The following is a 14243-nucleotide window of genomic DNA, read 5'->3' on the forward strand; positions in this document are numbered from 1 at the left end:
CCTTGGACTTGGACTATAAAAGGGAAAGCCGCCCATGTAGGAAAGAGTTGGACTCCTACAGGTTCGACACTGCTTGACCAGCTTGTTAGCTCCCCTTTGAACTTTGAGCACCCGGGCTCGAGAGCAATAGAGCAAGAACACCACCCCCATATTGGACGTAGGGCACATTCGGCCTAAACCAGTCTAAATCCCTGAGTCTTTGTGTGCTAGACTATATCCGATCAAGCGCACAACAAATGAGCAATCGAGTAGTTTAGTAGTCGCCTATTTCCCGCAGCTACAGTTTGGCACCGTCCGTGGGGAGCACTTTGTGCATTCACTGCTTCGGCGATCGGATGGTTTCGATCACCCCATTCGCCACTCCGGCGGCGAGCCACGGCGACACGATCCGCTTCGGCTCCCTGGAGTTCCACGCGATCCCCCGCGATGGATCGTGGGTGCCTCCACCATTTCCGCCTTCCCAGACCTTCCGATTCAGGAGTCTAGAGTTCGTCACCGACCAGCTCGGTGCACTGCACCTCGGCGAGGAGGAAGCCGCCCCGGCGGCCGCGGAGGAGTCCGCTCCTCCTCCCAAGCCTCACAAACTAAAGCATCGGTAGTCAGTTCACTGGTGCATCAGGAAACGCAGGCTATCACAGCCAACCCGCGCGGTGCTCCGCCGCATCGCGCTCATGATGGCCTCCAATCCCGCTGTCGAGGACATCAACCTTGTCCTCTTCTCTCTGGCCAACGTCTCTCGGCAGCTCGCGGGCGGACCTCCGCTCCCGACACCCCGCTCGTTCTCGGAGCAGCTCCCGTTCGGCCTACGCAACTCCGCGACCTTCTACGCTCAGGAGCTACACAAGGCCGCCCAAGGGCGCCAGCCCGCATCGCAGTTCATGGGCATGACGGAGAGCTACCCCGACTCTGTCCACGACCTCCTGTGCTACATGGATCCCCTGAGTGATTCCTCCAACACGGGAGAGAACAACCTGGAAGGAACATCCGCACTGCCGTGCGTGTGCGCCATGGCCGACAACGACCCACCGCCGGAGGTGGTGCCGTCTCAGCAGACGCACACCCCGCCGGACCACCGCGAGCAAGCGCTCGCCAACGCATAGGCCCAAGGCGAGGATCTCCGTCGTCGCCAACAGACGCCCCCACCCGTGGACCAGCCTCCGCGGGCTCCCTCCGGGTCAAAGGGGATAAACCCCACGGGCTCCACGCGTCAGCGCGCGGGGAGTTAAACGCGACATCATCAACGACGCCCGCATGCAACTCTCGCAAGAGTTCCATGCAGATTAGAACATCGTGGCGGCCGCGATCCTCCTACAGATACTGCCAGAGCCAGAGGATCCGGCCCAAAGAAACCTTCACCGCCAGGTGAGAAACCTGGTGGAACTCGCTGCCGTCCAGCAGGCGGAGAGCTCCTCGCTGCACCGCCGACAGGCCGCTGCATCGTGTCCCACTGGCGGCGCGAGCCACCGTGGGCGGGAACCATTCGAGGTATAGAACCCCCCGCTGGCGCCGTAGGCCAATGTAGGCGGCGCGCCAGACCCATCGGCGGCATCCGCTCCTCTCCCGCCGAGGCCACCGATTCACGACCGCGTCGGTCCCAACTACGACGCGCGCAGCGTGATCCAAGGCTGGCAGCAGGCGAGGCATCACACCGACGTCGACCGCGTGGCTGCTCGAGCAGAGGACGTGTAGGCATACGCACCCAACCCGGAGCGCTCACCGCTCTGGCGAGGGGGACGCCCCTGCTACCCTGACGTGGATCGCGACCGGAGTCTGAGCCCGGACCCCACCGGACCAAATGCCTTTTCCAAGGCAATTCGTGGGGCGCCTTTCCCCCAGCATTTTCGGCCGCCGGCAAACATCGTGAAATATACTAGTTATACGAACCCCGGTGTGTGGCTGGAGGACTATCGGCTTGCATGCCGGGCCGGAGGAGCAAACGACGACCATTTCATCATCCAGTATCTCCCAATATGCTTGGTAGAGAACATCCGCGCCTGGCTGAAGTTCTTGCTCGCCGACTCCATTGGCAGCTGGGCAGACCTCCGGAAGGTGTTCATTGGCAACTTTCATGGCACGTATGTGCGCCCTGGCAATTCTTGGGATCTCAAGAACTGCCACCAGGAGCCCGGTGAGTCCTTGCGCGACTACATCCGGCGCTTCTTCAAGCAATGCAACTCACTCCCAGGCGTCGTCGACACCGACGTCATCAGCGTGTTCCTCAGCGGGAAGCACTGCAAGACCCTGGTCCACAAACTGGGGTGCCAGAAGCCGCACACCACGCACGAGCTCTTGGAGATCGCCACCAGCCATGCCTCCGGCGAAGAGGCGGTCGGGGCCGTCTTCGAGCGCGACCAGCATGCGGCGAAAGCGAAGTGACATGACCGCGGCAGGCCTTCCTCAAGCCGCGAGGATAGGAAGAACAAGAAGAATTGCCGGCCTCCCGCCACCGGCGAGGTCGTGGTGACCGAGCACCAAGATAAGCGCCCTCCTAGAAACGACCACTTCAACCAGCTCCTGGAGATGCCATGCACCAACCATGGCTATCCGGTGAACCACAAGTTCAAGGATTGTGATATGATGAAGCGTCTCCTTGGCAGGACAGCCAAGACCGACAGCGACGACCGCGACAAGCGGCCCAATGCCGACCAGGACAAGGAGAAGCCGGCAGAAGGAGCATTCTCGAACGTGAACCAGTGCTTGGTCACCATCGGCGGCCTAGAGGATGAATGTTCCCGGCGATTGCAGAAGGTGCGGCTCCTCGAGGTATGTGCTGCCACAAGTTCTATTCCTAGAAAGTTAAAGTGGGCGTCCACGCCCATCATTTTCGATCAGGATGACCATCCGGCCAGCATCCCTCGACCTGGGAGCTACCCTCTCGTCGTCGACCCCATTGTCAGCAACATGCGCCTGTCCAAGGTGCTGATGGACGGGGGCAGCACCCTCAACATCCTCTACATCGACACCCTGGAGGCCATGGGGATCCCGCGAGCCTGCCTGCGGGCCTCTCTCTTCCCCTTCTACAGCATCTTGCCGGGCATGAAGGCGTACCCAGTCGGCAACATCGACTTGCCGGTCACGTTTGGCAACAGAGCCAACTTCCGCACCGATACCCTCACGTTCGAGGTGGTGCACTAGAAGGGGGCGTACCACGCCATTCTCGGGTGGGCCGCCTGCGCCAAGTTCATGGCGACGCCCAACTACGCCTACCTCAAGCTCAATCTGCCAGGCCTGAACAAGGTCATCACAGTGAGCGGCTCCTTCGAGCAGGCCTACATCAGCAGCCGCGAGTACTTCGACCTCTCCACCACTGCGGCGAACTCGACTGAGCTCGGCCAGCTTCGCGCCACCACTCCCGAGTGCTGTCCTGACCCTGGCAAGCCCAGCCAGGCACTAGCCGTCGTCTCAACTGATGAGACCAAGTCGGTCGTGGTCGACGACGCCGATCCAACCAAGACGGTGCGGGTCGGCGCCCAGCTGTCGACCAAATAGGAACACGCAGCGTGTACGTGTTCTTGATCAATCAAGTATGAACGTATCTCACTAGGGTTACAAAATTTGACGAAGCTCAATGCAACAACAAGGCACATATGTAAAAATTTGGTATCATAAAGGTTGACATATGACTCTGGTAGGATAGACACGTGGAGTTGTAAAGTTATGGAGGTTTTCCTTTTTTTAATAAAATTTCCTAGACATATAAGCAGATAAAGCAAGGATTCTTTCATCAAACCATATCTCACTTTTCAACAACTTAACAATTATGGGTTCCCTAATATATGATTGACAAGTTCAAGTTTAACGAAGACTAAAATGTATGCAAGCCAATCGTAAAGAAGCACACTACCAGAGGATATCTTTGTGTTTAATTTTAGTGATTAGTCATGTATATCAATTAAACTCATAGATTGGGGAGAATGAGGGGTATGGTGCTCAAACTGTCGCAATGGAGAACAAATGGGGGCTAATGTTGGTTGACCAAACCTGAGGTTTTGCCAACCAATGCTAGTACCAGTTTGTCTCGGCCTTTTGCTTGTTGGTTCATTCGGTGTTGTGCATGTAGTGTAGGAGATCTTGAGTAGATGGGCATCGAAGCTCTGAGAGATCTTCCCCACACTTGTTCTTGTACCTGGTGCTTTATTCAAAAACAATAATGTGGAAACAAATAATGGCTCTGCCGATTTTAAGAACCAGGGAGCCCTAAAATTTATTGAAGCTAAAAGTTAATCTCACCATGATACTTACTCAAGCAAGGCTTGATTCTAGTTGCATTAACATGATGAAGTTGTGGAGTCACGGAGTCACGGTGTGTCTCGCTTGTGGAGTCACAGAGAGGCGCTGAGTTGTCACGGCGTCCGGGCCCTAGAGCCTTGGCTGGGTCACTGAGACACGCAGGGTGGTTGTGATGCCCAGCCCCCGAGCAGGGTCGCTGGCGGAGTCACAGAGACGCGCCGAGTTGTCACGACGTCTGGGCCCTGGAGCCCAGGCTGGGTCACTGAGACACACTAGGTGGTTGCTGCTGGAATGTTCAGAGCATATTCCCAATTTGGTAAAAATCAGAATGTTATCTCCCGACCGGATCTGATGCAGCTGACAGGGAGTGGGACTATCAAAGGCAACAGTAAAAAGAGAGTTACCGTTCCCCGTGCATCTTCCGCCGTACGATCTCCGACCGAATCGGATCTGACCGTTGATTTCGGATCTGCCCGTTGTGGGGTCTCGGGTATTTAAACATCGGAGACAAATCGGAGTGCCCACCTGTTCCAGAGCACTCCAGAGCCTTCCGCCGCCTTGCTGACTCGCCCTGCTTCCAGAGCTCTCGGCGCTTCTTCTTCTCGCGTCCTCCGCCATCTCCTCCTCCCGTCTGAGCCTCGCCGTCGTTGCCATGGCCGCCTCGCCTGCTGCTTCCTCCTCCTCGACCTCGGGAGGTGACGGGGAGGTTCCGCCACCGTTGTCATCGTGGCAGTGGTGTACGCTACAGGAGGCGGACATCCAGGACATGGTGGAGCATGGCGTCCTCCTGGAGAAACAGATCTCTGGATGAAAGTGCTGCTGTGGCAAGGAGTTCCCGACGGAGGACCGGACCGAGACCGTCGTGTTCTGGTCCTTCTATGAGAAGGGCTTTGCGCTGCCCGCAGGGTCCTTCTTCCGCGGGCTTCTTCGCTTCTATGGGTTGGAGGTAACACACCTCAAACCCAACTCCATTGCTAAAATCATGATTTTCATTCACCTCTGCAAGGGGTATTTGGGGATCGCACCCCATTTCAACCTGTGGTGGGCTCTATACCACCTCAAGGGGTACCCGTCCAAAGTTCAACGGAATGTGGTGGGCGGGGCTGCCTTCTCTCTGCACTAGGAGGGCATCTATCCCGACTTCGAGCTCTGCGACACCAACAAGGGCTAGGCGCGGGTCTGGTTCGTGGTGTCAAACCCAGTTCCCAGTCTCCCGGCACGCACCGAAGGCACGCCGGAGTACAAGGCGTGCTAGGAGGAGCCACCGACCGCGGAGGAGATGGTCCAGGTGGATCGTCTCCTCGCAGAGATTGCTGAGTTGATAGCTCGAAAGCTGACAGGGGCCGTGGTGGCTCTCTCCTTCTGCAAGCGGCTGACGCAGCCGATTCAGGAGAGGGTCCACCCCGGCTACGAGTACTGGGGTCGTGAGGACCCAACCCGGGGGTAGACCGCAAGGTCTCCAGGGTGGAATCGTCGAACCGGGTTGCCCGCATTATGGCGGGGCAGATCCGGGACAAGGGTTGCCCGAAAGCCCTATGCCTGAAGCGGCCGACCAATGCCGTAAGTATTCTTGACTAATCCGAGTTGATTTCTTCAATTCTGAGTTGTTTCCTCTGTTTTTGCTCTGTTTTTCTAACTACACATGTTGGGTTGTGACACAACTCAGACTTTATGCAGGCCAAGGTCTTGTAGTACTTGTCCCCCGCTTCTCTACCTGAGAGGGTCCTTGGAAAGGAAGCTGCCGCACCCACCGAACTGCACAAGCCGGCGGATGACGGGATGGAATTCACCTCTGACTCCTCCATAGGGAGAGAGTCGAATGTGGAGATCGCCAGCGCCTTAGGGCTACCGACCGCAGCTGCTCCTAAGAGGAAGACGCACCGCATCGTGAAGAAGATCCCGCTGTCGAAAGCAGGGTTGACGGCAGCGCAATGGTCGGTGAGGAGCTCTACCCCCAAGGGTACGAGCCCTCTAGTATGATTAAGTTAGTATTTATGATTCCTGTCTTGCATAGTACCTTCATATGAGTGAGATCAGTTCTCTTTCTCAGTTCATTTTCTATAGGATGTCATACGTAGTTAAACTGCAGTAGTAACCAGTAGCACAACCATGGTGTCTGTGCTAAGGTTTACCTTCATTTATCTTATATCCCATGGTCTGTGAGGTAGGCCGCAGGTGGTGACAGCCCTGTCGGTCCTTCGTAATCCTCCATGTTTAGATATCATGTAGAGCCGTTGGCTGGAGTCTCCTGACCATTTCAGGGGTAAGCCGGTGCCCAAAGTGAGTATTCTGCTCGAGAGATCAACCTTTAACTCATCTTTAGTGCTACCGCAGGAATCCTTTGCATCCTCACCACATATCCTGGTGTGTCCATGGACCGACTAAGTTAGGAGTTAGTGCACTCACGTTCCCTGTGGATAGGATACCCTTGAATACTCACAGGTGAAAGCTATAATGGTATTCGTGCGCTTGCGGATTTATTCACATCGTTGAAATGCCCAACAAGGAGGCGCGACGGCGTGCCCGGATCTCCTCCTTGCCTACGGGCGGCGGCTCGGCGCCAGCGGGGAGGAGGGGGGCAGGGTGGTGTGATGAGGAGGTAGTGAAGAGGGCGGCGCAACCGGAGGAGGCGAGAGGTGGGCAGTGCAGTACCGTAGAGGGTGGCGCGACCGAAGGAGGCGAGGGAGGATAAGCTCTAACCTTGCACAATCCCATCTTCTTCGCTTAAATACTATGTCAAGATCTTAGGTGACGGGCGTCACCATGGCCCGTCACCTATGTATTAGTTCAAGGTGACGGGCGTCCTCATGGCCGTCACCAATGTATCAGTTCAAGGTGTCGGGCATCATCATGGCTTGTCACCTTTATGTTTACATAAGTGACGCGCGATATATGTAGCCCGTCACCTATGTAATGTGACGCTCTGGGAATCGCAACTACGGGAGCCCTCTCGCGCGCGCCCTCTCGGCTCCTGCCATCCCTCTCAGCAACTGCGCCCACCCTCTCAGCTCCCACTGGTGCCCTCTCGTCTCTCGCCCTCTCTCTCTCGGCAATCATGCACTCCCTCTCTCTCAGCAACCACGCCCGCCCTCTCGGCTCCGGCCTCCCGCGCATTATATACTCTCCCGGCCGCTCTTAGCTCCCATCTTCTTCATTGTAGCCACCATATCCAACACCTCACATCCTCTCGCACTAATGCTCCTGTTGTCGTCATCGTTGACAATGTCAGGTTCTGATTCCCGCTCCAGCCGCTGCCGCTGTTGCCCTTGCCTTTTTCCTCCCTCACCTCCTCCTACCGCGGCTCCGCCGCAGCTCCTATGCTGGCCCCTGCTCCGGCCCCAACTCTGGTGCTGGTCCTGGTGCTTGCGCCAGACCCTGCTTCGGCCCCAGCCCCTACTCCGTCAGCTGACGATCTGGGGTTCGATCCAGACCACCCCTTTCGCTTCGGCGACGGCTGGGCGATCCGCGTCCTACAGGATTCGTTCAACAAGTTAAACGACTACCTCATCCGCCTTGGGAGACATCCAGTGAACTAGGCACTTATGCAGAACATGGCCGGATATGCGTATGCCATCTTCAGGGTGGTAGAAGTTATTAGGGAGTTGCCATGACTATGTAATATTGTAGTTTGTATGCAAGTCCCTTTATGTGTGTGTGTGTGTGTGTGTGTGTGTGTGTGATAAACTAGCCTCTTCCTTGTTATATATCTCGCAATAATCTCAACATTGTTAGCTCCCAATTTTCATTATTTTGTTAGAACGTGTACAACTACATGCGACGACGCTGAATTGTCCGACAAAAAAATGGCTAAGTTCCAGGGCACATGTGCACTGGTAAGATAGGGCATACACATAGGTGACGAACCATACACGTAATGCGTCACCTTTCAAGGACCATAGGTTAAGGGTTTAGGGTTTAGGTGAGCTGTGTGCTCTAAAAAGGTGACGGGCTTCATTAAGAATCGTCACCTGTACATACGAGAACAACGCCCGTCACGTATGATTTGAATACAAGTGACGGGCTACACATATAGCCCGTCACCTATATTATAGGTGACGGGCTTCATGGGCTGCGTCGCCTTTCCTCTGTCAAAGGTGATGGGCCACTTTTTTGCGGGGGCATAATCGGGGGCCCTAGGAGAATGAAAGGTGATGCGCCTCATTTGTGCGCATCACCTTTCATATTAGGGTGACACATGACATAGTCGTGTCACCTTTGTGCGCGTCACTATAGGGCGGTTCTTACATAGTGTATCCAAAGCTCTCTCTTAGTGATATTCTACGGAGACCATATAATATTTCTTTGAAAGGGGAAGATTTTTGGTACAAAATGGTAATCAAACGAGATTTTGGGAGGATTGGTGGTTGGGTCAGAAACCTCTGATGCAGCAATATCCTTCCCTTTGTAATATTGTAAGAAAGAAAAATCAAGCAGTAGCTATTGTACTTAGCACAACACCCCAAAATGTCTCTTTTAGAAGAGATCTAGTAGGGGTTAAGCTGAGGTTGTGGCATGAGCTAGTCTCCAAAATACTGAATGTAGTACTGACAGATGCCAATGACTCTTTCAAATGGAATTTGATGTAATTTGACAAAAAAAAAATCTGAATTCACTATGAGGTCTACGTATAAGGACCTAATGCACGCTGACAAGTTGCAAAATGAGTCTGGTTCTTATCCACCAGTTATCGAGTATCTTGGATCTTCGACTGATGGCGCATCGCTTCTGTCTCGATCTACGGTATTCTCCAGTAATCGATTTCACATTGCCTTGTGAGGATGATCTTTTGCTAGGTATGGTAAAATCACAGTTATCCTAGCCTTAATTAAGATTGCATCGGTTGATATTCCATTAATCTATCATCTCTCGTTTAGATTGCTTTAATTAGCTTTTATTATGTTAAAATAGATGATAGATTATTTAATAGCCTATTGCATCTTAATCTTGGTAACCTCTCAAGTGTTGTTGGGATCGAGTTCTATTGCAGATAGATCTGTCGACTATAGGAGTCTAAATTAATCTCTTGCTAGTAGTATTTCTAGATAGCAACTTCTGGGCGCATCGCTGTCGTTTCATCTAGAAAATACTGCCGGCAATGTTAGTTGAAGCTTTGTTGGTTTGTGGTTCCATTTATAGTGAATCAAGAGCTCAATGATGCTCTATTTCCTATCTGCTTTGTAGCCAATAGATTTCGAGTTTTATTGTCATGAATCGTATCGGATAGCCAATGAACTGCTCATCACGATGCTGGAATTGGCATCATAGCCGATTATTCATTTATCACGCTTTATTCTGCTATGCTGTTACCGCTACTCGTGCTAGGATCACATCGGTATAATCGGCCGATCATCTTTGACTTCAAAAGGATCATTCTTACCTTGTCGGTTGAATGGTCAAACTAACTAGCATGCTCGCGCACACCACATGCGCCAATTTGGGTTTGTTACTTCGGAGCGAAGCAGATCTCCTCAGCCCTACCGTACATGGAGCGCAGAGATCTGTCCGGCGGGATTTTTGCATCAACAAAAACATTTGTCAACTTTTCTTTTTCATAATGTGTAGTCAAAAGCTACATTGAAATATAATAAAGTTGAGGGGTTTTTTTTGCTACATATTTACCAAGGATATTAATCAGGTGGACAACATGGTAGATTTGTTCCAACATGAGTATATAAGAAATTATATCTCTAGCAATTATCTATTCCAACTAAGGATATCCTTGTGGAACATAAATATATAACAAAATATATCTCTAGCAATTATGTATTCCAGAAAAACAGAATGTCACTACAAATCCTAGTATATATAAAGTGTGCAATAAATTTCTTGAATTAATTATATATATTTGTATCAATTTTGTATTCCAATTAAATATATCATTGTACAACATAAATATATAACAAAGCATATCCCTAGCAACAAAACATATCTCTTGCAATTATCTATTCCAGCTAAGGATATCCTTGTAGAACATAAATATATAACAAATATATCTCTAGCAATTATGTATTCCAACAAAAAGAGAATGTCGCTACAACTCCTAGTATATACAAACTGTGCAATAAATTTCTTGAATAAATTATATATGTATTTATATCAATTATGTATTCCAACTAAAGATATCATTGTACAACATAAATATATAACAAAGTATATCCCTAGCAGCAAAGCATATCTTTAGCAATTATCTATTCCAGCTAAGGATATCCTTTTAGAATATAAATATATAACAAAATATATCTCTAGCAATTATGTATCCCAACAAAAATAGATAGTCACTACAACTCCTAATATATATAAAGTGTGCAATAAATTTATTGAATAAATTCTCTCTATATATATCAATTATGTATTCCAACCAAAGATATCATGGACAACACAAATAAAAAGCAAAGCATATCTCTAGCAATTATCTATTTCAGCTAAGGATATTTTTGTGCAACCTATATATATCAGTTGTTCTGACTCCATTATCTCTAGGTGCTAAATTTTACTTCAATAACAGAAACACAACCATCGTCCTTGCGAAATGCTACGAGATTTGTTCATTGCGATATTTGTATATGCGTCTTTTCTCAATGCTGAAGCTACAATGTCAAGCTATGGTGTCCATCCCAATATAGGAGTTTCTTTGAATAGGAGCTCTTTGTTCACCAATATTGATCCAATGATAAATGGGGCTTCAAGCGATGGATCGGAACATGCATATGTGAGTAATGCACGAAACATCACTTATATATATTTCTTTTATTTTTATTTTTTTTTGCATAACTAGTTTTGTTGTTTAAAGTTTAAATTAGTTTGGATTTTTTTCTTGGAGAACTTTGTGGAGGGTCCCCACACATGAAAATTTATAAACTATGAGGAGCTTAAATTATGAACTATGTACAGATACGACAAAGGCAGTATGTGTGTGTGTGTGTATATATATATATATATACTGCCTACACTCGTTTGTAGCTACTTCAATGTGTGTATCTCACGATTTAGGATGTATCTGACCCAACGAAAAGTATATACATGGAGTATGTGATCATACTAGAATATCTATGATGATATATACGTTGGGTATGTGACCATACATAAAGTATGTGGACATACTTATTTTTATATACTAATACGAAGGTATAATTGTAGTATATTTTAAAAATAGGGTTGTTTTTGAAAATTTTCATATATATTCATTTGAAGTATCTTAGAATTAGTATATGAACATACTCAAAGTGATAAATGAGTATGTGAACATATACACGGTGATATACTGATGATGAGAGTAACTACACGCGAGTGTGTGTGTGTGTGTATATATATGTATATATATATATATACATATATATATACATTGATACATTGTTTTTACTTTTTATTTTGCATTAGTAACTGTTGCCATTTTTTGTATATGTGGAGGAGCAGCTTTGCAAACGTGGAGCGGTTCGAACCCTCTTTGCTCCCCTATCAATATTATCAATATTCCCTGGCGGTGTCATCACCCTTCACCATGACCTCCACTAGCAAATTAACATATTATACACATCCCTAGACCACTGCTAGATTAAAAAATTTCCCAAATCGTCCACTGGTTTCTCTACAGAGTGTGGATCTATCCTTCCAGACATAGGCAGGAACCACCCTCAGCAAAATTGTTTTTTTTTAATTTCCATGTAAAGATTAGTGGGGGGAGGGGGGGGGGGGTGAAAAACACATGGTTTCATAGTTCACGGTGAAATTTAAAAATCAAGGTAAAGCTATGGTGTCATTCGGTTTCATTATTTGCACACAGGTTGTAACATATATAGCAAATACACCCCCTAGAAATGGATATTCCGGTGGCATGGCAACTATGGATGTTTATAGTTTCCCAAATAGAAAGATTGGGGATAGGATTGCTGCTGTCATGTGGATATCATCAAATGACGACATTAATGCTATAGAAGCTGGATGGTTGGTAAGTCAACATGCCATTGTTATTGGAAAAAATACTACTATTACATGTCAGTTCATAAATGTGTCTTTTGTGTAGGTTGATCCGTCCCGCTATGGAGATAGCAAATCACACTTTTTTGTTGCTTGGACGGTATGAAATCAATCATTGTCTTGTTTACTCTAATATCCTTAACCTGCATGCTCTAGAATAAATTTTTGATTTGGATTGCAGGGTAATGGGTTTGGCAATTATCCTGGATGCCTTGACTTGGATTGTAATGGCTTCGTGCCTGTGAATGGTGCGCCAATTACACCAGGGGACACTCTTGAACTAGTGAATGGCCAAGCTAAAATATCATTCAAGATATTTAAGGTACACTAATATTACGTGGGAACCAATGGCTACCTTTAAAATCTCGGGCTGTTTTCTATGGTTTTTCCTCATATACTACATTTATGGTTTCTCACTAAGTAGTTTGATATGTATGTATACTCAACTTGAGTGATGACTTTTTTATTAAAAAATGTCCAAAATATGCATCTACCATTGCTGACCTTTCCCTTTTTAAAGAGTTTTAATATCATTGAACAATTGTTAGGGTCCATAGAGTAACTAAGGACATGAAGGAATGGTAGAAGGGTAAAGATGATAAAGTTGGGACAAAATATACTACTAGGGGAAAAGGAACTATTTCGTTAACACATTTATAGAGATGTAACCAGGCTGTTATGGTTGGTTACCAGAATGTTTTTCCTTTCTATGTTGCTAATTAGTTTTTCGCCTTTGTTCAATTTACACATTTTCCCTTAATTTTTCTATTTATGAGGTCACGTGTCATTCCCTAAACCCCAAAGGCAACCAAGCTATGTTAGCTTTCCTACCCTCTAAGAGTTATGATCCCTGCTAGGGCAACATCAGTACATCATCACTAGTCAATAAGTGCCGCTCCACAGGCATGCAGTGAAAGGGTGACTATGGCTTCCACCAATTATTAGTGCATACCTTCTTTTCTACTTTTACCTCATAGACATGTAAGAAGTTCCTTGACCATCTCATTGCTTGACCTGATCTGTTATTTCGGTGAAACTTGTCGTTAAATTTTTTAGTAGCCTTGTGATACGAGCTTGACATGGTAAGGCTTTTGGGCATGTAGGGGCCTCAAGCTTGCCCAAAGTGGCATTTCAAATTTCAAATGGACCATAGTCCAATCATAGTGAATCTTGTTTTATTTAATGTGTTTTTTTATGTTAATGAAGCTATGCATCTCTTGTCAGTACAGTTGACTATGATATATATATATATTTTATATAAAAGATGCACTTTTATTCTTTTTTATTATATATATTATGCATTCATGTTACCTTCTCTGATTGCATCTAATTGCAGAGTAGAGATGACGGAGACTGGTGGCTGCACTTTGGCCAAGACATAAACAATCTCCATCCAGTTGGATTCTGGCCAAAAAGTTTATTTAACAAAATGGAGGACCATGCCGACATAATAACTTGGGGTGGCTATACCAGATGCTACGGTGTGAATCCTAGCCCACCTATGGGTAATGGGCAATGGCCTGGAAAGAATTCAGCTAGTATTCAGGATATTCAATTTGTTGATACTAATGGGCGAGGCTACGCAGTGACACCTTGGGCTCTTAAAGTCGATTCGGGCAACAAGAAATATTATCAGACTAGTCCATTTATAAATAGTATGTTTTACTACGGGGGTCCTGGTGGTTGCATAATTAGGACCCCTTGATAGTCTGAAAGTATGAATAAAATTTGTTTCTTCTCATCTTGAGTGCTCGTCTTGTGGCAAAGACACTCGGCATGGCTCTCGTCCGCTGAAGAATAAAGTCCGATTTTGAACCGGGTCATACCAAAGTTTTTAGATCCTAGTGCAAGATATAAAAATGAGGCCCAAAATAAATTGAAATTCATGCTAAAGGAGAAAAATGACAATCTTTCTTACCAATATTTTCTTAACCTCTATTTAATATAATCAATGTCTAGGTGACAATTAGAAAGTCTGCAATAGACCACTGCATTGGCGCTTCGTGGCGACCGCGGCGATACGGTGCATCTTGCACTCT

The 14243-nt window shown here is 47.7% G+C and overlaps 2 protein-coding genes across 2 annotated transcripts; both read left to right on the forward strand.

The window, feature by feature from the left end:
• Positions 1 to 3183: 3183 nt before the first annotated feature.
• LOC120669455 lies at positions 3184 to 3489 on the forward strand. The gene has a single exon (XM_039949203.1). It carries the CDS (start codon positions 3184 to 3186, stop codon positions 3487 to 3489), a length of 306 nt encoding a protein of 101 aa, XP_039805137.1.
• A 2235-nt stretch (positions 3490 to 5724) lies between these two features.
• LOC120669456 lies at positions 5725 to 13909 on the forward strand. Its single transcript, XM_039949204.1, has 5 exons — positions 5725 to 5790; positions 12011 to 12175; positions 12251 to 12304; positions 12386 to 12526; positions 13541 to 13909. Exons 1-5 carry the CDS (start codon positions 5725 to 5727, stop codon positions 13907 to 13909), a joined length of 795 nt encoding a protein of 264 aa, XP_039805138.1.
• Positions 13910 to 14243: the final 334 nt, after the last annotated feature.

Source organism: Panicum virgatum, chromosome 4N (assembly GCF_016808335.1).
Source record: "Panicum virgatum strain AP13 chromosome 4N, P.virgatum_v5, whole genome shotgun sequence".
NCBI lineage: Eukaryota > Viridiplantae > Streptophyta > Magnoliopsida > Poales > Poaceae > Panicum > Panicum virgatum.